The following is a 23,264-nucleotide window of genomic DNA, read 5'->3' as shown; positions in this document are numbered from 1 at the left end:
ACTTACAGGATGTTTCACAGAGTAATTGATGATCATATAATCTTTGTCTGTGACAAGCCATGACCTTAAAGTAATCACATCTCTATCTTTCAGGGGGCTTGGGCATTTCCCTGAGGAAAAAAAATAGACACAAAACACTGGTGCATTTTTAAAGTATTAATTTAAAATTACACAACATACATAGTTAATAGTATAGTAGGCAAACTACACTCCTACTTCCAAAGCTTCATTTAAGTGCATGGCTAGTTGTTAGCAGTTTTCATGATATCATGAACCTTATAATTTAGGTCAATGAAATGTTTAGAACTGAGCCATGATTTCAATAGCAAATAGACTTTTGTCCCCTTGCTCAAATGTCAACAATTTGTGGCACTGCTCAATATTTTTCTCCCCAACTAAACACCAGAAGAAACAGAGTAATCACTTAGACATGCCATTACTATTTGAAGGGCTTTACTATATAACTAATAGAAAGCAATTTATTGTGTGAAGAAATTGAATTTTACTTTTCAAAACACGAGTTGCCATATACATGGATTATAATTTCACAGGAGCAGCTCAGTACCTTGCTCAGGTTGCTGTTCCTTACTGGCAAATTCAGTGAATATTAGGATGCTCCCCAACAATCCTGTGTTCATCTAACATGTGGAAAACCGCCAGTATTTCCCTTGAATGCACGGACACCAAAATAAACTAGTATCCCAGCTGGAATTAACCCTCAGATCTCTTCTGTTAATTGTACCAATTAAGTTTGACCTACTGGATTTTAGGAAAAGACAGGATCTATTACATAAACTACAAACTAAGATGTCAGGACATTTAAATGCCTGGTTTTCACTGCAGCCTGTAAAATCATCTGCATGAATTTTACAATTCATTTGCAGATCACTAATAATTAGCTATAGTTAGTTTGCGTAGACAAATGAATATGTCCTCCTCCTGTGCAATTTCATGTCACTGTTGTACTCACTGAAATCTGAAATGTAGAAATCTTAAATTCACTCACATGAATAATACCCAATATCTGCATTCACTGTGAGTCGTGCAATGTCAAAAGTCTTAATGACCTGCTTATCCCACTTATAACGGTACTCATTATCATGTAGTACATCATACACCGTCTCTGCAGATACATCTTTAAGTTCCATTCTACACTGAAAGGGAAAAGAAGAATGTGTTAAATCCTCAAGGTAGTCAAAAAAAAACTAAAGTATGTGCATGTTTAGGATTGAGATTGATACAAGATAACACAGCAATATTCAACATGTTGTAATAGGAGCCTCGCACACAGAACATCAGCCAGAATTATTGCTTGTGATTTCTCCAGGTGTCAGCACTCTAATTCCAGTTGTTAGTGACCCTCACATTATAGAGGGTTACCTTCCTCATCATTATTTTCTGTAACATCAGCCCCCTTTTCCTAGTGATTCCCATGATGTAGGAGGAATGTTTTTCTCTGACATTAAGCCATTTTATCAGCAATGACATTATGACCAATGAAATACTGACAATTATTTAACAGCAGAGACCAACATTTGAGTAGGGGAATAGACGAAGCTCATGTGAAAGAAGCAACGACCTTTGTCAATTAGTACTTCAGTCACTTAGTACTGTGAGTGAATAAGATTTGGATATGACATCACCAAGTTGATTGGGTTGGCAGTCTCTCATTTGGTAAGCCCTATCCAGTCAGGGTAGGTGATCAGACGTTTCAGAGTACTAAACTACTACAGTTCATCAGCTTTTGCTAGTCATTGACATGCAAGGCACGTGGATTAGAAAGTGGAGACACCAGGGAAAGGGAAAGGATTCATGGGAGAATTGTGTTGTTGAATGAGACTGGAAGATAAGGGGTTAAAGCAAAGTACCTTAGTTCAAAGTAAAGTTCATTACAGGTCGACCTTCACTAATCCGGCACCACTGGGACCTGAGGAGTGCCGGATGAGTGAAAAAGCCGATTTACAGAAGGATCACATTAAGCAATAGCTAACTGCATCATCATACCTTTAAAATATCATGTAAATCAGTACAAGTTAGATAATAATGAAACAGAAATATTAACTGAGTAGCAAGTGAAATTTTAATAAAGTAATATACTGTACAGGCACAGATAAAACAAAGGGCACAGGTAAATGTACAGGAATTAACTTATACAGAACAGTTGAGCACTTCCGCTTCTAAAGTGAAATGTTTAATATACCTTCAGGCAAAGTTACATGTCTGCAAGTGTGGGGTTGTCAGGATCATCATCTTCATCTTGAAAAATGAGTGAAGCATCAGGAACTGGTGCTGAAACTGGCACAACAGTTTCTTCAAAAACTGTTGATGATGGTGGCAGCACATCTGGGTGAGCAGAAGTAGAAGTCGGAGAAAGGAGGTCTTCTATATGCCACATTACACGTGACCGCCAGGCGGCTGGGGAGTCGGTGCTGGGCTCTTCCCTCTTCACTCGCAGTTACTGAGGGAATCCCTCATTAGTTTCTTTTCCTCCGCGTAGTAATATGTTTAAATTTAGCGGGTCGCCATGTCTGATCTGAGGTTGTAAGCAGAAGAGAATGGAGTGCTGGCCGGGCGACGCTGGAGGGCAACGCTCGACTGCCAGCAGGCAAGCAAGGTGGACCAACCCAGTGTGTGCCAGCTCCCCTGGCGGGTGAGACGGGCAGGTGCTGGGCAGCTGCACCTCACGCAAATGATATTAATAAATGCAGGAAAGCAAGCAGGAATCGCCTGTCTGTGCTTACAAGAGCGTGCCAACACAGGAACAAATCTAGCACAACCAAAACAATGCGCAGCAGGTTGCTACAGTGACCCGGGAAATTTAAAATTACAGTTGCACGGAAAATTTGAAATCAGTGCTGGATTATCAAAGGAACCAGATTACAGGCAATCGGATTAGTGAAGGTCAACTGTACCAGAGTAAATACATGTCAGAACATGCAACGCTGAGATTCTTTTTCCACAGGCATACTTTGCAAATTTAGAACAGTAACTGTACACTGTAAACATCAGGAACTGTAAATAAACTTTGGAAATGTAGATAATAAATAGCAATAAATAACGAACATGAAGTAACAAGATAAAAGAGCCCATAAATGAGTAGTCATCTCCTTTTGTTCACGAGATGGACAGTTGAGGGATCGCAACTGTTCTTGAACCTGGTGGTGCGAGTACTGAGGCACCTGTAACTTCTACTTGATGGTAGCAGGAAGAAAAGAGCATGGCCTGGGTGGTGAGGATCTTTGATGATGGATGCTGTTTTTCTATGGCAATGTTCCATGTAGATGTGCTCAACGGTTGGGAGGGTTTTACCCGTGATGTACCAAGACAAATCCACTATTGTAGGATTTTCTGTTCAAGGGCATTGGTGTTCCCAATACCAGGCTGTAAGACAGCCAGTCAACACTTTCCACGACACACTTATAGAAGATTGCCAAGATTTTTGATGACATGCCAAATCTCCACAGCCTCCTGAGAAAGTAGAAGCGCTGTTGTGCTTTTTTCACAGTTACATTTATATAATGTGTCCTCTGAGATAGTAACACTCAGGAATGTAAAGTTATTGACTCTCTCTACCTCTGAATCGATGATTACCGGCTCATGGACCTCTGGTTTCCCTCTCCTGAAGTCTGCTATCAGTTTCTTCATCTTATTGACATTAGCAGAAGTGAAGTAAAGGCTAAAGGATTATTTTAAGGAGGTGTTATAAAAGATAGACATGGCTGTTGCAACACATTAGAGAAAATAATGTTTCAGATGAAGAGCGTGACTGCTTTCCTATTAACTTTCCACTCATGTGCCCTTGGATAGGACAGAGCTCAGCAAAGGATGGACATTGCTCTGACTACCAACCCAAATGATATGGCATCATAACCAAATCTTATTGCTACACAGTAAGAGCAACTAAACAAAAAATAACAGGAAAATTTTGTCACTTTTGCACTGTGTTCATTTACTTTCCACCCACATACATTCCATAAGAGTAAATTCTATTATGTATCCTGAATTGTTGGACAGTGATTTGTAAATTCCATAAGGGCAAACTTCCACCTGTAACATTTTAGACACCTGTGCTTGTCCTTGTTCAAGGGATTATCCACCAGAAATAACAGTTTTTAATAATTACTCAAATGCATTTCCTGAAAGAAGTTGAAATGGCAAAGAAACAATACCATTTATGTGATTTAATAGATGAATAATGGTCTTGTATGAACCATAAAAATATAAAAGCACCAGGCTCAATTCTTGTCCATAGGAAGTTAGCGATATTCGTTAAATCATTATCGTAGATAAATTTTCATTCTTTAACAAACTGATGTTACTTAAGCACTCTAAGAGTGTATATTTAAATAACTTGAATTAAGTTATACTTTAAATATAATCACAGAAATGGCTGGTTGTCAAGCTGGAGTAGAGTGAGCCTTTGTTGTCCAGTAGGGAGCATGTGGCACGGAAAACAGTTAAGATCAAGTTCTCAAACTTTTTTTTATATAAGCATAGCTATATATGAACAATTAATTTGTCATATTTCACTTTCCTATTCATTACAAATGACCTCAGCACATTATGTCAGAGAAGGAAGCAAAGCAACTGAAGTTCATTCTTTCAGTGGAACGTGGACATGGATGTCCAAGGCAGATATATTTACATCCAGTAGGTAAATTATTGACATGCAATGTACAGGCTCATATGTGAAGATTGCCCAATTACAGAAGTGATAGAGGACTGCAAATCAGCAAGGTATCAGTATTAGGAGACATAAATAAACCAAATAGTTAAAAAAAAAATTGTCTCAAGTAGTGAAGAGCTTGTGTGGGGTGGCAAAAACAGAAAGCACTTCAGAAGAAAATAGTTTAGCAAAATTTCCCAAATATTTCAAGTTAGCTGTAGATTTCTAAAATATAATATTTACTAATCAACATGTCTCCAGCAGATCTAATCCCAACTGATATCTTTAGATGATTCAGAATAGATAATTAATGATTCCAAATGTTCTAATGATGAGAAGATTTTATATAAAATTGATGACTAAACTCAAAAATTACTACCTGCCTTGAAACTGTGACACATGGTGAATTGCTGATGACGTGGACAAAAATGCAAACAGATAAAAAGCAGCAGCAGCTGCCGATTAACTACTCCTCCCCCATTGGCTTCAAGCTTCAGACTGCAGCTGAATTTATGGTGAACAATTCACCATTATAACCTACCATACACCTTAAACATGACAGCTGCACTTACTCTCATGTTAGTGTAGCTACATTATCACCACCCAGTTTGAAGAACAAGAATGTGACTAGCTGTTACCTCGGTTTCCATTTTTATCCCTTTTTTTTAAAACCACTTTTTTTCCCCAACAGACTTGGGGGGGGGGGGGGATGGTTCTGGTAACAGAGTGGGTGTTTAGCTCACATGTGGCACAGGTCAGATGGAATATATCAAATTTCATTTGCTAAAGCTTTGCTAATCTGTTCAATATCGGTATATATGCAATTTAGAGCTTTTATTTACATAGCTTGTGAAGGTACTGTAGATAAAATTATAAGTAGCATACTTTTTGCTGCTCTCAGGAACTACTAAGATCTCTATTTTGCAATGCTCTATCCTTAAAAGTAGTAAAAATGAGAAAGAAATGAAATTCATGATTTATTCATACCCAGTGAGTTGGGGGTAGCCTGGCATTTGTTGTGAAACTATTTGAATTTACAATGAGAACGACTCAATACTTTTATTTTTCCTGTGAAGATAGATTTTTTAAATAGTTTTGTATGCCATGCAAACCTGGTGAGTTAACTTAAAAATAATCAATAAAGTACTAAGCATGTCTATAGATATAATTTATATGGATTTATGGAAAGTATTTGGTGATGCATTTCAGGATGAACTTGCAAGGAAACTGCTGAGCACTTAGATACATGCTGGGCAAATGTTTGAATTTAACTAGATAAGGAGATAAGGTATTTGGTCAGTGAGTTGGATGTTGGATCTCCCGATGTGGCCATTTATACATTGGGGAGACCCGCCATAGACTGGGAGACCGTTTCGCCGAACACCGGCGCTCAGTCCTCCAGCAGTGGCGGGATCTCCCTGTGGCCACACACTTCAATTCCACAGACCACTTCCACTCCGACATGTCTGTCCATGGCCTCCTCTACTGTCAAGATGAGGCCACACGCAGGTCGATGGAGCAATACCTTATCTCCCGCCTAGGTAACCTCCTTCCTGCTGGCATGAACATCCAACTCACAGACCTCTGTTGATACCCCTGCCCTCCACCCTTACTCCCATCCCTATCTATTATTTTAGTCTGGTTCTCTTTCTCTCTCTTTTTTCCCCCTCACTATAATCTCTCCCCCCAGCCCTACCTTTCTTTCTCTTTCATTTCCCATAATTCTCCACCTTCCCCCCTAGCCCATTTCCCTCCAGCCTATCACTTCCCGCTTTATCCCTCCCCCCCACTTCTTATCCCCCCCGACCATCCCATGTTACTTCACTCCTGATGAAGGGTTTCGGCCTGAAACGTCGTTACTACCTCCTCCCATAGATGCTGTCTGGCCTGCTGAGTTCTGCCAGCATTTCGTGCTTTTTTTTGTCAAATCTATCATTTGGTGGCAAGTGCATCTGTCCTTCTCAATCATTGTCTTGTAAAGGAAGTAGCAATGTTTACCAATTATTTGTAGAGTTCAGATACTCAAATGATTTGCACTTAATGTTTATTGGATCAGTGTTAAGTGCACTAGCAGTCTTCTAAAACTGCCCATTTCAGATGTCTTAATTCTGTTCTGTATTTTCATTTTGTAATGCATCAAAGTCACCAGGCAACTCAGTAATGACCAAAGCATTCAGTAGCCTAACCTTAGCAATATTATTCAAAATAAGCTACAACATAGGTATGATATAGTACCCATAAAGGAGTATAGCATAGATTTACCAGAATGCTACTTCCTGAAATCCCAAGTAATTACAGAAACTAGAAAACATTTTTGGAATTAAAGTTATTAATGAGATTGGATTGAACTTTCCAAATATATTTAGAAGAATTAATATGAAGGTAGAAGCCTTTCTTCTAAAGGGATACTCTTGCACCAGTAGGATACATTAGAACCATTAGGAACAGCTTCTTGCCCTCCACCATCAGACTTCAGAATGGACCATGAAGCATAAACACTACTTCATTTTTTGCACTAGTTATTTTAATATTTCTTATTGTAACTTTTTTTATTGTACTGCACTGCTGCAGCAAAACAACAAATTCACAACATAGGACATTCTGATTCAAATATTAGAAACTAGACTTTTAGCAGTGAAGTTCAGAAACTTTTTATACAGTGAGATAGTAATTTTAAACTCAATATTTGAATGTTAATTCTGTGATGTTTGTTAAAGGTATTTAAGGTAATGGATCAAAGATAGAAATATGGAATTAAGATAAGAAATTTAAATACCCTTACTGAAACATGTACATCAGGCTCAATAGCTAAATAGCAAATTCTTATTCCCAAGTTCTTTGTATCACCAAACATACAGTATTTGCTATCATTCTAGATAATCAGTTTCACTGCAGAATAAGAATTCATTTATGACAATAATCCATGTAAGACATACGAGGGGTGAATGATATGTAGAAGGTAGAAGGAATCAATTTTAGAAAACCTAGCACATTTATTTTTCAACATAGTCCCCTCCTACATTTACACACTTAGTCCAGTGGTCACGGAGCATACGGATCTTGGACCTCCAGAAACTCATCTCCTTCTACCTTAGGCCACAAACTTATCAATCACCCCATATGAGTTATTAACTTCAAACTTTCTGCATAATCACTCAGAGTTGAACTGCATGTGCATGTAATGAGAGCTGTATAACTCATCTCCTTCTACCTTAGGCCACAAACTTATCACTCACCCATCTGTGGACACTTCCTGGAGGTCCAAGATCCGTATGCTCCACGACCGCTGGGCTAAGTGTGTAAATGTAGGAGGAGACTATGTTGAAAAATAAATGTGCTAGGTTTTCTAAAATTGACTCCTTCTATCTTAGGCCACAAACATATCAATCACACCTCGCATACTGTGTAACATCAAAATGTGAATAAAAAGGCCAATGACTTAAAGTAATGGCATAACAACTATACAATAATGCCAGAGCAAATTACACAAACTGCAAAGAGATGGGAGTTTTACAGTCATTTCCAGTACTGCCATTCAAAGAGTTTTCCTAATCAAAACTCTGAATGTATTTACAGGCCTTAAGAATTATTCAAAACACAAACTAAAATACTTTGAAAATGAATGATAATGAAAGACTTGATTTTTTTGAGACATTAAACATTTTGCTACTGACAATTTGAACCACGTGGCTTTGCTGTCTCATCATATCTACTATCCTGAATTTAGAACATAGAAATTTACGCACATTACAGGCCCTTCAGTCCAGTGTTGTGCCAACCATGTAACCTACTCTAGAAACTACTTAGCATTTCCCTACCGCATAGCCCTCTATTTTAATAAGCTTCATGTACCTATCTCAGACGCCCTTAAAAGACCCCATTATATCTGCAAATGCCTTTCTATATGTACCTTTTCAGTTTTTTGGTTGATCAGTAAGATATTTTTCAAAGGCTTTTGTGTGCACAATGCAGATTTTAAACACTAGAAGCAGATTTTTAATCAGAAAATACAATTCATTCACCAAACCAGTTTCAGCAATGTATTACCTATGAACAGAAGTCATAAAATGGAGAAGTGTTGATTAAAGCTAAACTTTGAAGAACAATCTAATGTTGATGCAGCACTTGCACACAGAATCTATCTTTAGATTCATTCCACATCCCTGGCTGACAAATTAAGCACAAAACATTGTTGCATTGGCCCCAAACTAAAATTACCTCCCTAATCCAATTTATAATCATTGGCATATTCTCTCAACTGTTTAAAATAATGAGCTTTACCTCTAGTTCTCCTCTCCCAAATCCTTATTTGTTCTCACAATGCTGTTAAGGATGTGAAAGCTAGGATTTTGCAGTGTTAAATTCATAAAAAGATCTCTGGCCAGATCTCAGCTGGAATTTTGGGTGCAATTCTGCAGATCACATTTTGGATGGCCATCACTGCCATTGAGAATGGAGGTCAACATTATGCACTGTCATCTGGGGTTGAATAAAACACGTTAACTGTTTAATTAAAGCTCCTGTTATAGCAAATTGAAAGTGAAAAGGATACTAGAGGCCTCATTTCAAAATTAACATACAACACAAAATTTGGAAAAAATAAACAGTGAGGAGAATTAGGGACAAAACTGAAATATAACGTGCAAATGGATGTCCTTTAAAAAAAAAGGACAAGGATGAGTAATACAAATAAGATGGTGAACTTTGATGGGGGTGCAGCAATGAAGACACCAAGGAGTTCACAAAAACAAACTTCTGACAGTGGCAATAAACATTAATAACATTGTTAAAAAAGAAGACACCTTAACAATGAGGTTACTTAAAATTACGAGTAAACCTGAGAGGTAAAACTTTTGCCAGAAGAATGAGGTGCTGTTCCCAATGACAGGAGATTCATATGCACAGGTTTAAGAAATGGTGATGATGCAAGGTGAGAATTTTACTTTGGTATAGCAAAAATATGATCTGGAATGTAATGCCCAAAATGATAGTAGAAGCACATTCAACTGCAACTTGCAAAGAGAATTGGAGTGGAATGGCTGAATTAATAGTTTACATAACACTCCCTGCACTCCTAATTAAGTCACACTTTACAAAGCAGTTTGAAACACTGACATTTCACATGTTGTCATAATAAATGTAAGTGTTTCTTTTCAAGCACATGGTCCTTTCTCATTTACATCTCCATGCTACTACATATTCAGTATCATTCACCAAGTGCTATACTGATATACAGGAAAAGTTGCTTGTATTTGAACACAGCAATCTCCCCACAGGTAACATGTTACAAAATGTGGCAATAATGTTCTGCAAATTTCATCTATTTCTCCTTATCTGAGAAGGTAGCATTACAGTGACACAAGACTCCAATTTGAGATCCTTTCACTTAACACATGACTCAAATGTCCTCATGATTTTCTTTAATTCTTCCTAGTCTCAGCTGTGTTTCACGTTTCTGCTCTATCAAGTCTTCCAAAGATCAGATCCCTTCAAGGAAGTCACCAGTATGCTATCATAATCACCAAAAAGTCAAGGTGCATACACATTATTTTGTCTATGTCTGCTCTCACTCTAAATGATGTTAATATAGTTAAGTAAACAAGACCTCCCTTTAAGAAATTCTGATTGTATTCTCATCAGTGGGGTTTTCATGTGTTCCCTGTCAACAAAAAATTGAATTTCTTTCATACTTAATTTTCTTTCCCACTTTTTTGTGACCAATGGTTGCCGAGATAGCCCCCATCCATTTTAGAAGTAATTACAATAGTCAATTAACCCAACAATCAGCCCAAATTTTGGGAGATGGGAGAAAACTGGAGCACTTGACATGCCTACCATGACAAGACTATAGAAGAAAACAAATGAAATGAAATGAAGAAAACAAAATTAAGATGTTGTTTAACACAATATTGTTGGCTCTAATGGTGAGGGAAAGCATGCTGATGGGTGGAATATTGTAACAAGAGGTGTGGGTATGAGAATAAAAGCTGATGACTTCTCTGACTAGACAAAAAAATCACATTTAGAACAGTTCCTTTCAAAAAACAGGTCTCAAGAGTGATGTCATTCTGATTGTGAATAAGTGTGGTCGCAGATGTATTGTACTGTATTGTCCATAAACCTTGGTTATGTTGCAAGAAATGAATATCTAGGGTGCTGTATTGGGTATCGTGATTTACCCTAGATGGAGTTGTACTTGATGGTTGCTGGAGCCCTACTCATTTAGACAAGTTGAGAATCCCATCACACCCATGACTTCTATCTTTTGGAAGAAACTGCTCCAATTGTGATTATCTATCTAGCTTTCAAGAAGGAATCACCAACTTCTATTCTCATACCCACACCTCTGTTGGTTACCATCTTCTATTCATCAGCATGCTTTCCCTCACTATTAGATTCAATACTGTATTAAATCCAGCAAAATCTCAATTAAATTTTTTTGTCTTCTTCCATAATATTGCTCTTCTTGATCTTTGAAATCATATTCATCAATGCAGGATGGTGCAGTGATAAAGCTAGAAGAGCTACCACGTCACAGAAATCCAGTTCCTTCCATGGAGTCTCTGACGGCACGCGTCTCCCCCACCCCCATCGTGCTCCAACATGCTGGTTGGCCACTGTAAACTGCCGTCAATATGCAGATAAGTGATAATTTTCTTCAGATTCTATGGGCACCATAGGGAGAAACCTATTGCTGAATGGTGATTTATGGTTGTGCAGGGCTTGTGAGCTGAAGGGCCTCTGTGTTGTGTAACTTTATACCATGAATTTTCCAAGATATCTGCCCATCATTCCGCAGATTTAATCGCACCAGCAGTAACCAACAAACTTTCATTTTCCAAAACTCCGATCTCTGGGATCCCCCCTGAAAACCTTCACAATTTTCTATTCCTCTTCATACTAAAACCTACTTCTCTAACTAATTATTCTATCACCCAGTCTGGTATCTCAACAGTAGCTCAGCATTAATATATTCGAGAACACTCTTGCGAAATGCCACCTATTACCGTGTTAAACAGTACAATGTAAAGTCAATATCTCTCTCAACAGACAGCAAAGAAGCAGGTTAAACTGTCACGTAATCTTCTGCACGGAAATTGGCTGTCACGTTTCTGTTCGTTACTACGAATACGCTTCAAAAGTAATTCACTCGCTAAGTTTTTTTGTGTGGGGGGTCATACCGTGGTGTTATACAAATATAAGGCCTTCTTTCTATTTTTTTTACCTTGATTCGGTGTACGCCTTTTCCTTCAGACGCGGCCTGTACCCACACTTGAACGCCGGGTTTGTTGTACTTCTGTTGCCATCCTTGCACCGATTCACACTGCTCCCGGAACGAGGCGAACGCCAAGTCATCGGGGACCTGCACAACGTCGCGCTCGGCAGACATCGGAGCGGCGGAACTGGGACTCAGTCACGGCCAAGCGGCTCCGAAAGCGGATTCCAACGTCTGGTTCGCGGCACCGCAACTGGGACAGCCGGTATCTTTTGCCGAGGGATTTGCGCCACGACACTTGTCCGCTCCGCCACCTGCGCCTCCCGCTCTCTCCAATCCCAAGCACCTGACTCGAAAAATCCCGCCTCCGTCCCGCGGCTGCAGGTGACGTTCGTTGTGTTTTCATTGGCCCACTCGGCTGTCCATCAAAGACGACACCTGAGCTCGTGAGAGGATCTGAAGAATTCACAGCGGAAACAATGGTCGCTGTTTGATAAAAATCAAAAGCAGTATCTCAAGTTTTTCAAGGAAGACCATTTAAACCCTGATAATAGAAGCAACGAGAATTTCAATTGCAGCGCCTCTTTCTCAGAAATTTGACCATTGAAAAATCTCCGCACTGACGGTATTCCATGCATCAGGTTGAATGTTAATAGATTTGACGACCTCCCCCCCGCCCCCACAACGTTGTCCTCAGAATCAGATTTATTATCAGTGGTATGTGTCGAGAAATTTGTTAATTTAGCAGCAGCAGTTCAATGCAAAACTTGACGTATTTCTGTTTTTTCACACCATCTCTGTAAGATGTTACAATTCTACGTTCCTATCAAATGCACTGACATCAAAGGTCAATATCTTGGGTCTTTCTGTCACTGTATGACTTGAACATTTATTGTCTCTCTCGTTTGAAAGTGCCTCAGAATGAAGACATCGATACAGTATAGTTGGTCTGATTATGGCACAGAACCGGTGGTACAAGAAAGGGGGACAGATTGGTAGTTTCAGTTGTGTGCTCCTTCTGCAACTTACGATGGACTTCTGTATATTCTTGACACATGGATTTGAATACAACTTATACATTTTGAGTTGTCATCAACCAGACATTTTCAAGAGTCAGTGAAGATGCTATTTTTCCCAAGTAGTTTGTCTTGGTAGTCTTGATTGATGAGAGTAGTCAGTGTAAATGGTTTCGGCATGAACTAGATGGGTCCACTAGATGGGCCTGTTTCTGTGCTGTATTTCTCTATTACGATAACTCTAACTCTCTGGTACCTAAAACCGAGTTAGAGAGAAATAACACAGGTGGTTCAACCAAATGGGCGTGTCATACTGTATGTCTCACAGATCAGACCTCCAACCTGATGGCATGACCATTGACTTCTCTAACTTCCGTTATTGCCCCTCCTCCCCTTCTTATCCCATCCCTGACATATTTAGTTGTTTGCCTGTTCTCTATCTCCCTCTGGTGCTTTCCCCCCACCTTCTTTCTTTCTCCTGAGGCCTCCCGTCCCATGATCCTTTCCCTTCTCCAGTTCTGTATCACTTTTGCCAATCACCTTCCCAGCTCTTAGCTTCATCCCACCCCCTCCAGTCTTCTCCTATCATTTCGCATTTCCCCCTCCCCCTCCTACTTTCAAATCTCTTAGTATCTCTCCTTTCGGTTATTTCTGACGAAGGGTCTCGGCCTGAAACGTCGACATCGCTTCTCCTATGGATGCTGCCTAGCCTGTTGTGTTCCACCAGCATTTTGTGTGTGGTGTTGTTTGAATTAACGGAACCTGCAGATTTCCTCGTGTTTGCTCGGAATCTCGAATGTCTTTGGTGGTTGGGTTCGTTAAACTCCGTCACCGCTCGGATTCGGCAATTTCCGTCAATGCTCGGCGTCGCTCGCTGGGTGAAGCCGGGTTTCCCAAAGATGGCGGCGTTCGGGATATTGAGTTATGAGCACAGGCCGTTGAAAAGGCCTCGGCTCGGGCCGCCAGACGTTTACCCGCAGGACCCCAAACAGAAAGAGGTAGGAAAAATCGTAGAGATTCCAGGGGAGGACGGCCAGTCACTCATTCAAGCAGCCGGGCCGGCGGGGTAAGTAAGCCGGCGTAAGGGAGCCGGGCCTAGAGCAGCGTCCATGTAAACAATAAACAGTCTCTGTTTCTGGCCAAACTTGGGCCCAGAACAGTTCCTCAGACATCAACGACAACCTGTAGATAGCTGCTCTCATACTGTAGGTCTCCGACCCTCTGGCTGGTCGTACTGCCGTTTTAGGACATAGTGATGAACCCGGTATGAGGGGAGGAGGTTACGGTGTGTAGTCCATTTAACTGTTGGGTTGGTGCACCAGCAAAGTGTTAAATATGGATAAACATTGTCGATAAGACCACAGAGATCACCACAAACTCCAAATGTGGAAGGTATGGTAGCTACCGTGTTTGATATTCATTGTAAAGTTGATACTTTTGAAAACTTTTAAACTTTTATGCTTGTATTATGTGTACTCTTTACACGAACCTCTTTATCATCCGCAGATTAAAATTTATAAACATTTGATTTGTTCCACAACTTTACAAAACCCAGCATTCTCGTTACCCAGATTCTTTCCAAGTTCCATGGGAATGATTTCTCTTCCCATTTCAAGACAAATTGACTTTGAAGCCCTTGTTTTCAAGTTGATCTGCTACCTTGAGCAAGTTTTAACTTTATGAAGTCTTTTGACCATATGCCTCCATATGTAATTTTATCATCTCAGTGTTTCATTATTGTAACATGTTTCTTCAGAACCTAACAACTAACATTTCCTCCTTGTATCCTTGTCTAGTCTATTGCTTATCAAATTCTCCAAGAAGTCCATGTTGCTCTGCCTTTGACACTTGACAATTTTTTTAAATCAACTGTGCAATCTGAAGCTCTGTTTCTTTGCAGTGTTTTAAGATGTCAGTAGCAATGCCACCTATATGTATTTACAATAGCAGTAAATTTTGTGTAACTTCCAAACTCTTAACTATTGTTATAGAGAAGTTGAATCCAAAATATAATTGTGCTACCATGATAGGGCTGAAATGTTAATTAATTTCTGCATTATATATTGATTAGATAAAAATTAAACTGAGGTGTTGAGACCAAACCAATAAGATAATGTTTAAATCATATTGTGACTAATGAAATTAATGTTTCAGTTCAATGATCTTTCATGAGAACTAATGTACTGGCTTGGACTTTGTGATCAGCCATAAGGTAACAATGCTTACTGCTGATCTGGAAGGAAGTTACTTTTTTTTTATATGAGTTTCCTCTACCTTAATATAGGGTGTTAATTCTGGAGGATTTGTAATCCAGCAAATGTGAAGTCACCAAGTAGGCTGAATGTCTAAACACGTTGAAAAAATTATTTAGTAAGCCAGCAGTGAAAGGTTTAATGATCTGAGATGAAATTAAGTTTAATTAGAATGCATAGATGAGGCTAAGGTTGAAGCTGAAATATGAAGTATTTTTAGTAAAAAAAAATGTAATCTTTTAAACTTGAACATTGAGCTAAGCATTTCAGTTTTGATATACTGTACAGTATATTAATAGCTTTAGACCATAAGACATAGGAACAGAATTATTCCAGTCAGCCCATTAAGTCTTCTCTACCATTCAAACATGGCTGCTTTGTTTTCAACTTCATTCTTCCGTCTTCCCAACATTAATCCTCTTACAAATCAAGAATCTATTAATCTCTGTCTTAAGTACACCTAATGTCTTGGCGTCAAAAGTCCTCTGTGGCAATGAATCACCTCCTTCTTGCTGAAGAAATTCCTCCTCATCTCAGTTTTAGACCATGAGGCAAAGAAGTGGGGCTATAACTATAGAATGCATTGAGTCTTCTCTGTCATTTGATTGTGGCTGATTCTTCTAAAGCTAGACCCTTCTACTTACGGAAACATTTTCTCCATGTCTGCCCTATCCCAGTCCTTTCAATATCCAGTAGGTTTCAATGAGATTTCCCCTTATTCTTCTGAACTCCTTTTAGTACAGGCCCAGACACAATGCTCCTTATACATTACACTTTAATTCTTGTGAACTTCGTCTGGATCCCCTCCAGGAACAGCACATCTTTCCATGGATGCAGAGCCTTAACAGCACATCTTTACTTTTGTGATCTAGCATCAAGTCTAGACACTGAAGCCTAGCAGTTTATACCATCATCTGTAAGATTGAATATTGATACCTACTGCAGTTTGTAAGGAGTTTGAATGTTATCCCAGTGACTGTGTGGGTTTCCTCCAGGTATTACAGTTTCCTCCTACATTCCAAAGATGAATAATTAGGGCCATTGAGTTAGGGGTGCTGGTAGCATGGCAACTCTTGCAGACTGGCCAGCACAATCCTTGATATTTTAATTTGACACAACTGATGCATTTCACTGTATATTTTGATGTACATGTGTCAAATAATGCTGATCTTTAAGATCTTTTATTCTTAGAGGTCTTGAAGTGAATTCTAACATTGCATTTGCTGCCTTTTTCTACTGACTCGATCTGCAAGTTAGCCTTACGGGAATCCCGAACAAGGGAGTCCCAAGTTCCTTTGCACCTCAAATTTTTTAATTCTTTCCCCACCTATAAAATAGGCCATACCTTTATTCTCCCTATCAATATGCATAATGGAACACTTCCCTACACTGTATTTCATTTAGGCCTGGAATAATTGTTACATTGAAAATATGGCTTTATACTTACTGAAGTAACATGTAACACTTTCAGACACAACATGAAGAATAGTTCACAAGTACCTGATGTTATTTGATCCCTGATTGTAAGATTATGATGAACGTTGAAAAATGGCATACCTTGCAAAGGAACAGGGAACCACAGTTGGCATTCTGTGTTTAATTCCAGATATACATACATACTCCATTACAATTATAAAATTTGGTTTGTTTTATTTAATCTTGTTGAGAGTTCAGTATCTGCTGTTAATGACTTCTTGCATTCATTGCTGTTTACATTAGGATGATGCTATGGTGATGCAAAATGAATTCTCACAAATATGTATTCTTTTGGACAATATAACAACGAAATATAAATTTAAGTTTTGTAGGAATAATCATTAACCTGAAAGCACAATAACTGATCTATGAAGTTTTTTTTTGTGAAACAGCTAAGGACGTGAGTTCAAGAAATTGATCTCTTTGAGCAGAAATATATTCATAATACAATTCGTTTCTTTTTCCTTTTAGTCAAATTTTGTAAGTAATTTATATTGTGTGTATTGCCTCTTGATTGAGGGGATTTGACTAGTTATGATCAGGGGAATGCAGTGAGGGCTGGTACAGTAGCATAGCAGTTAGCGCAATCACTTTATGTTGCCATTGACAGGGGTTCAATTCCATCTGCTGTCCTAAGGAGCTTAGGACGCACAACATTCACTCCAAGCATCTTTATTCTATAAGCAAACCCACGAAAACATGAGAGAATTAGATAGAGCTCTTATAGATAGTGGGCTCAAGGGATATGGGGAGAGGGCAGGAATGGGGTACTGGTTGTGTATGATCAGCCATGTTCGCAGTGAATGGTGGTGCAGGCTAGAAGGGCTGAATAGCCTACTCCTGCACCTATTGTCTAATTTACTAATCCTAACCTGTATGCCTTTGGAATGTGGGTGGAAACCAGGATACCTGGAGGAAACACCAGCGGTCACAGTTCTCCCTGTGACTGCTGGTGTTTCCTCCAGGTATCCTGGTTTCCACCCACATTCCAAAGGCATACAGCTTAGGAATAATAAATTGTGGGCATGCTATGTTGGATGGAGGTATGATGATACTTGCAGCTGACCCCAGCAGAATCTTCAGACTGTTAGTTGTTGATGCAAAAAAACCCCACTATGTTTCAATATAAATGTGATAAATAAAGCTAGTCTTTATTTTTTGATAATATCCTGAATCAGTGAATGTCTCTGCAATCATAATAATATTTCTTAAATTTCTGATTTGCGGTCAAGAACTGATATTTTTGTTCCTTTGTTTCCTAAGGCCTAAAATAAAGATGCTTGTTTCTCTTCTTTTCCAGACTGCTCTGGCTTAAAAATATTATTAGCTAACTGTTCTTCACTTGAGAGCCAGACTTAATCCTTACTTGAGAGCCAGCTATATTTTGATGCTAAGACGAAGATCAAAGAATTGAAACTTTTTATGTAGAGTTGTTCTGCTTCCCAAGTGATTGACATATCTAGCTTTGCTTATTAGATGCTAGTATGCACAGACTTGATTGATTTCAAGTTCGATCTCTGATTACTATTCTTCTGAATATTTAGGAGTGAATGTTGTGTATTGATATATATGAGGCAATAGATTGACTAGCCTGCTGACAAATATATTGATGATTTATCAGTAGTCTGAACTATACCCTGATGTCAATATCAACATTTCAAGAGAATGAAAATAGGGGAGAAAGTTACAAAGGGCCTCAGCTTTGTTGTTGTTGTTCCTTGCCACGCCTTGTGGTGCGTCGGGTGGCAACCATGCCATTTCTATCTTTTTCTGATTTTTACGAGGCCCAGTTGTAGATTGAAGCAGAACCTGGCATGGATGAAAAGCGTGCAAAGGGCCAGCCAGAGTCAAACCTTTGACTACTCTCCTCGAAGTCCCTTGCGGATGCTGCTACACAAAAAATGCTGGAGGAACTCAGCAGGCCAGGCAGCAGTTATATAAAAAAATATAGTCGACATTTTGGGCTGAAACCCTTTGACAGGACAAGGGGAATGAAACTGAGTAGATTGAAAGGGTGGGAGGAGAGGAGAGAGAAGGTGCTTGGTGAAGCAATCTTCTGGTCTATGTTGGCCCTCACCGATATACTGGAGGCTACACCAGGAGCACCAGACACGGTATGTGACCCCAACAGACTCACAGGTGAAGTGTTGCCTCAGCTGGAAGGACTGTTTAGGCCTTGAATGGTAGTGAAGGAGGAGGTGTAGGGGCAGATGTAGCAAGAATAAGTGCCAAGAGGGAGGTTAGCGGGGAGGGATGGATGGACAATGGAGACACAAAGGGAGTGATCCCTGAGGAAAGCAGAAGGTGGGGAGTGGGTGAGAAAGGTGTGCTTAGTGGTGAAGATTGGTGGAGTTTGCTGAAGATTCAGAGAATTATGTGCTGTACATGGAAGCTGGTGTTACGGTAGGTGAGGACAAGAGGAACCCTAAGGTGCAGGGAGAATTGGGTTAGACCAGACATGCTTAAAATAGAAAAGATACAGTTGAGAGCAGCATCAAACACAGTAATGTCTTCTCCCCCCCCCCCCCCCCACTTCACCATTTCCCATCCCCTTTTCTCTCTCACCTTATCTCCTTGTCCACCCATCACCTCCCTCTGGTGCTCCTCCTCCCTTTTCTTTCTTCCAGGGCCTTCTGTCTCTTTCACCAATCAACTTCCCAGCTCTTTACTTCATCTCTTCCCCTTTGGTTTCACCTATCACTTTGTGTTTCTCTCTCCCCTCCCTCCACCTTTAAAATCTACACAGTTTTGTTTCTCCAGTCCTGCTGAAGGGTTTGGCCCAAAATGTCGACTGTACTTTTTTCTATAGATGCTGCCTGGCCAGCTGAGCTCCTCCAGCATTTTGTGCATGTTGCTTGGATTTCCAGCATCTGCAAGTTTTCTCTTGTTAGTATTTTATGGGTAATGGTAAGTATCATTTGTTGATTTTATTTCCTTGTGACTTGTGTTTTAAAAGTTCAAGTAAATCTTTCCTCTAAATTGTCAGGGCAAACACAGACTGAATATTATCAGCTATGGTGCAAAATATAATGTTCTACAGCTTCCAAAAGCTGTGTTCACCTAGTGTACAGAATGATATGTTCTGGAGTTTTAGAATGGTAAAATGGGAGCTTTAATGCTTTTCTTAAGCAGCCAATTGGCAGAGCCTTAGTTTGTGCAGAATACAGACACATACATTTCTGGTCTTCTGCGCAATTATAACAAGGTGCAGAGCGGGCTTGGGGAAGAAAGCTTCCTCTTCTGTCCAGGCACATTACAGCCTTCTGGACTGAATATCAAATGCTCGAAGTTCAGGTAACTTGTTTTTTTTTGTCTGTATCAGAACTGGCTATATCTGTTAGTCATCTTTCTATGCCTTTGGCTTGTATTTTCTCTCTACTTTAATATAGTCTGGAATGCTGAGCATGTTTGACCACTCTTCTATTAGCAACAAGTAACACAGGAAAAGAAGCACACTCTGCTTCTGTCACCTAAGCTATTTGGACACACATTGTTAGAGATACTTCCTTTGTTTAGACATTTCTCATCCACTATTTTTCTTGCTTCTGGCAAAGGATTTTGGAGCTGAAGTGTTAACTCTGCTCCCATTTCCACAGATGCTTGCTGACATGCTGTGTGTTTCCAGCATTTTCTGTTTTCTTTCAGATTGCTGGTACAGGTAGCGTTTGTTGATTTTTTTTTCTGTTTAAAAAGTTATCTACAGCATCCCATCACTGAAAAAGAGCAGTCTTAGTAAAGCTCTTGAGTGTTGACTTCTAATAATGATCTGGAGGTTTAAATCGCACTATCTAAATCTTGTTTAAAATCAAGGCAAAATACAACTCGTTACTTTATGCTGTGTACATGCAGAGGATATTTTGTACTGTCTGGTATATTTTCCTTGCATATGCAGCAGTACATTTGCAGGAACTCTTCGTATCACCTCCAGGCATTAAACCTAAAGTGAATCCTGAACTGGAAATATCTTTTGTACATAATATATGTTCTTTTTGCTTTGTGACTCATATAAATACATATTAATTTTGATACTTTGTGCTTTCCCCTAGAAGATCAGTATGAATTTACTTTCAGTTGCTTTGAATTATATTGCATTGCTGGATAGATGGTTTCTAACTGATTAATCTTAGGATAGAGCTGAAATATCCAGAAATAATTCTATTTAAAAAATCTTTTGAACTTCAACATTTAGATAAACATTTTAATTTTGTTACATTATAGTAAAAGCTTTAGGCCCTGAGAGATCATCAGTTTCTAAATATGGTTTAATACTTGCTGAAGTAGCAGGTAATATTTTCAATTTTTTACTTGAGTTTGTTAATTGATCACTGATTTGGAAGTTTATGATGAAGACTGCAAAACAACACATCTTGTAGAGGAGCAAGAAACAGCTGATGAGATCTTGTTTTCTACTCAATAAGATTTCCAAATCTTGTTGAAAAACTTTGGTTAGTTAAATATGGAAGTTACATGTGAAATCATTCAATATTTCAAATATGTCTCAGATAATCAGGTTGTTTGGAGTATTTGCAACAGAATGGATTTATGTTACCAAGTATCGTGCCTGTCTTGCAGATTTAGCTCTGTTCAAACTTTAATGTTCTTGTTAATTCTGTACCCATATACACGACTAATTCAACTAATTGTCCAGTACTGTACTATAATTACTATTCAGGTAACTAACAGATTATAGTTGGCTGCTGAAGATAAATCTTGGACTTGTGTGAATTATTTATTTTAACATTTCAGTGCTCCTTTCTCAGGGCACAGTCTCTCAGCTAGGCTGGGAGTTTGGTTTAATACAGGCATGGGCAAACTACGGCCCGTTAAGCTTTTTAATCTGGCCCGCAGAACTTGATGAAATTATATTAATAAACCTTGTTAACGTTTTTTCCCCCGCAATTCTGGCGTTTTCCCAATAGATGACGCACTCTATATACATTGACCTTTGTTGAGGTGCAGCGTATTACTCCACATTTGCGCTTTACTCTTTGTTCGGCTCGACCTATTTGTGTGAACAGGCGTTCAGCGTCATGAACATCAACAAAGCCAGCCACATATCCAAGTTAACTGACCAACACCTCAGATCCATCCTGAGAATCGCCACAACAAAACTAAATCCAGACTTTGATGCACTGGCTAAAAAGGGAGACCAACAACACTGTTCCCACTGAAATTAAAAATAAGTTTCTTCGTTGTGTTATGTAAAAAATGCATTTGAAAATATTTTTTTCAATAAGCCTTACATGTTACATGTCATTTCTGTTAACTGATGGACATGAGTAGTGCGCAGGTGCACGTACATTCTCAAAATAAAAAATGCGCTCCAGATCAAATAACGCGCTCCGCATACTGGCGCGCTGTCACTGTTCTGTCCTTGTGCTGGTCGTTGTTGAGTTTTGGCACGGGACAATTGAATAAGAAGGAGCAGGACAAGTAGACATGCATCTCCTACCGTTTTTGAAATAAAGACAGTCAGGAGGAGAGTGATGATGATAATATCTTGAAGGATAACAGAATTTTCAGTGCTTTAAAATAATAACTGTTACTATTAAAAAAAACTGTATTTTATTCATTTAATTTTCAGTGTTTTAAAAGCCATTTCAATAAATAGCTAAATACCATGGGACTTCAAAGACAGATATTTTGTTGTACTGCATTTGTTCATTTTCAATTGAAATTAAAGCACATGTTTTCTATATATCCCATGATATTTTATTTTCTCTTATGAGGTGTATTACCAAAACACTCCGTCCATCTGCTCCTGGTCCAGCCCCCCTGTCAAATTTTAGAACCCTTTGTGGCCCACAAGTCAAAAAGTTTGCCCACCCCTGGTTTAATACCTTATCTGATCAGATATACCATTACATCTGAAGTCAGTACTGTTTTGGAATAACAAGAAGCTTTTCCACTGTACCAACCAACATTCTTCCCTCAAATTCCATCAGTGAACAAGGTGAACCAGCTTTTTAAACTAGTTAGGTGACATACTTTTATTCCTACAAATGTAGGTTGAGTTAAGAGGTGGCCTGAAGCTTGGTTAAAGAGTAGAGTTTGGAAAATATCTCCGAATGAAATGATAGATGAGTGTAAGGAACTTTGGAGTTTATCATTGGAAAAGTGGGTTTGTGAGAAAAACAAGCCTATATTTATGCACTAATTCATGTAATTTTGGTCTCCATACCCAAGGAATGATTTATTTGCACTGAAAACTGTGTACAATAGTATAGCTCTATCATAGTAAACTCTGAAGTGACAGGTTTTCCTGTAAGGAATGACTGAATATGATTGATTTATATTTATTCTAGCTCGGTGGAGGTGGGGGTGGGGTGGGGGGGAGTTACACCTGAAAACTTAAAAGTGCAGCAGTACCAGAGATCATAAGGGCCATTTTAAGTTTGCGATGAGGACACGTATATCTGTACTTTCTCTGTAGCTTTATGTTTTGCATTGTTTTACCTCAATGCGTCATGAAATGATTTGATCTGTGTGAATGGCAAGCGAGTCAGGTATTTCACTGTATCTTGGTAATAATATACCAATCTGATTTAAGATGGTGCCACTGAAGACTTGTGACAGCTTACTGGTGGTTTGAAAGCAAAGGAATTCGATTAAAAACATTATAACTTTTTTAAACTAAG

General features: G+C 39.0%; 2 protein-coding genes across 3 annotated transcripts in view; one reads left to right on the top strand and one right to left on the bottom strand.

Moving 5' to 3' along the window:
* The window catches only part of LOC132398088 (START domain-containing protein 10-like), a 30,326-nt gene extending 17,976 nt beyond the window's left edge, over positions 1-12,350 (bottom strand). Inside the window, exons 1-3 of the mRNA XM_059977037.1 lie at positions 11,892-12,350; positions 1,007-1,154; positions 7-110 (exon numbers count right to left, since the gene is read on the bottom strand). Coding sequence (XP_059833020.1) covers positions 7-110; positions 1,007-1,154; positions 11,892-12,056 — 417 coding nt within the window. The 5' untranslated portion in view covers positions 12,057-12,350. The remainder of the gene's footprint in view (positions 1-6; positions 111-1,006; positions 1,155-11,891) is intronic.
* Positions 12,351-13,738: 1,388 nt separating this feature from the next.
* Positions 13,739-23,264, top strand: part of med12 (mediator complex subunit 12) — a 134,806-nt gene continuing 125,280 nt past the window's right edge. For both annotated transcript variants that reach the window (XM_059977036.1, XM_059977035.1), the window contains exon 1: positions 13,739-13,896. In XM_059977036.1, coding sequence (XP_059833019.1) covers positions 13,756-13,896 — 141 coding nt within the window. In that variant the 5' untranslated portion in view covers positions 13,739-13,755. The remainder of the gene's footprint in view (positions 13,897-23,264) is intronic.

Source organism: Hypanus sabinus, chromosome 8 (genome assembly GCF_030144855.1).
Source record: "Hypanus sabinus isolate sHypSab1 chromosome 8, sHypSab1.hap1, whole genome shotgun sequence".
Lineage (NCBI taxonomy): Eukaryota > Metazoa > Chordata > Chondrichthyes > Myliobatiformes > Dasyatidae > Hypanus > Hypanus sabinus.
The sequence above is the reverse complement of the archived record's forward strand: the minus strand, read 5'-3'. Positions and strand labels throughout refer to the sequence as shown.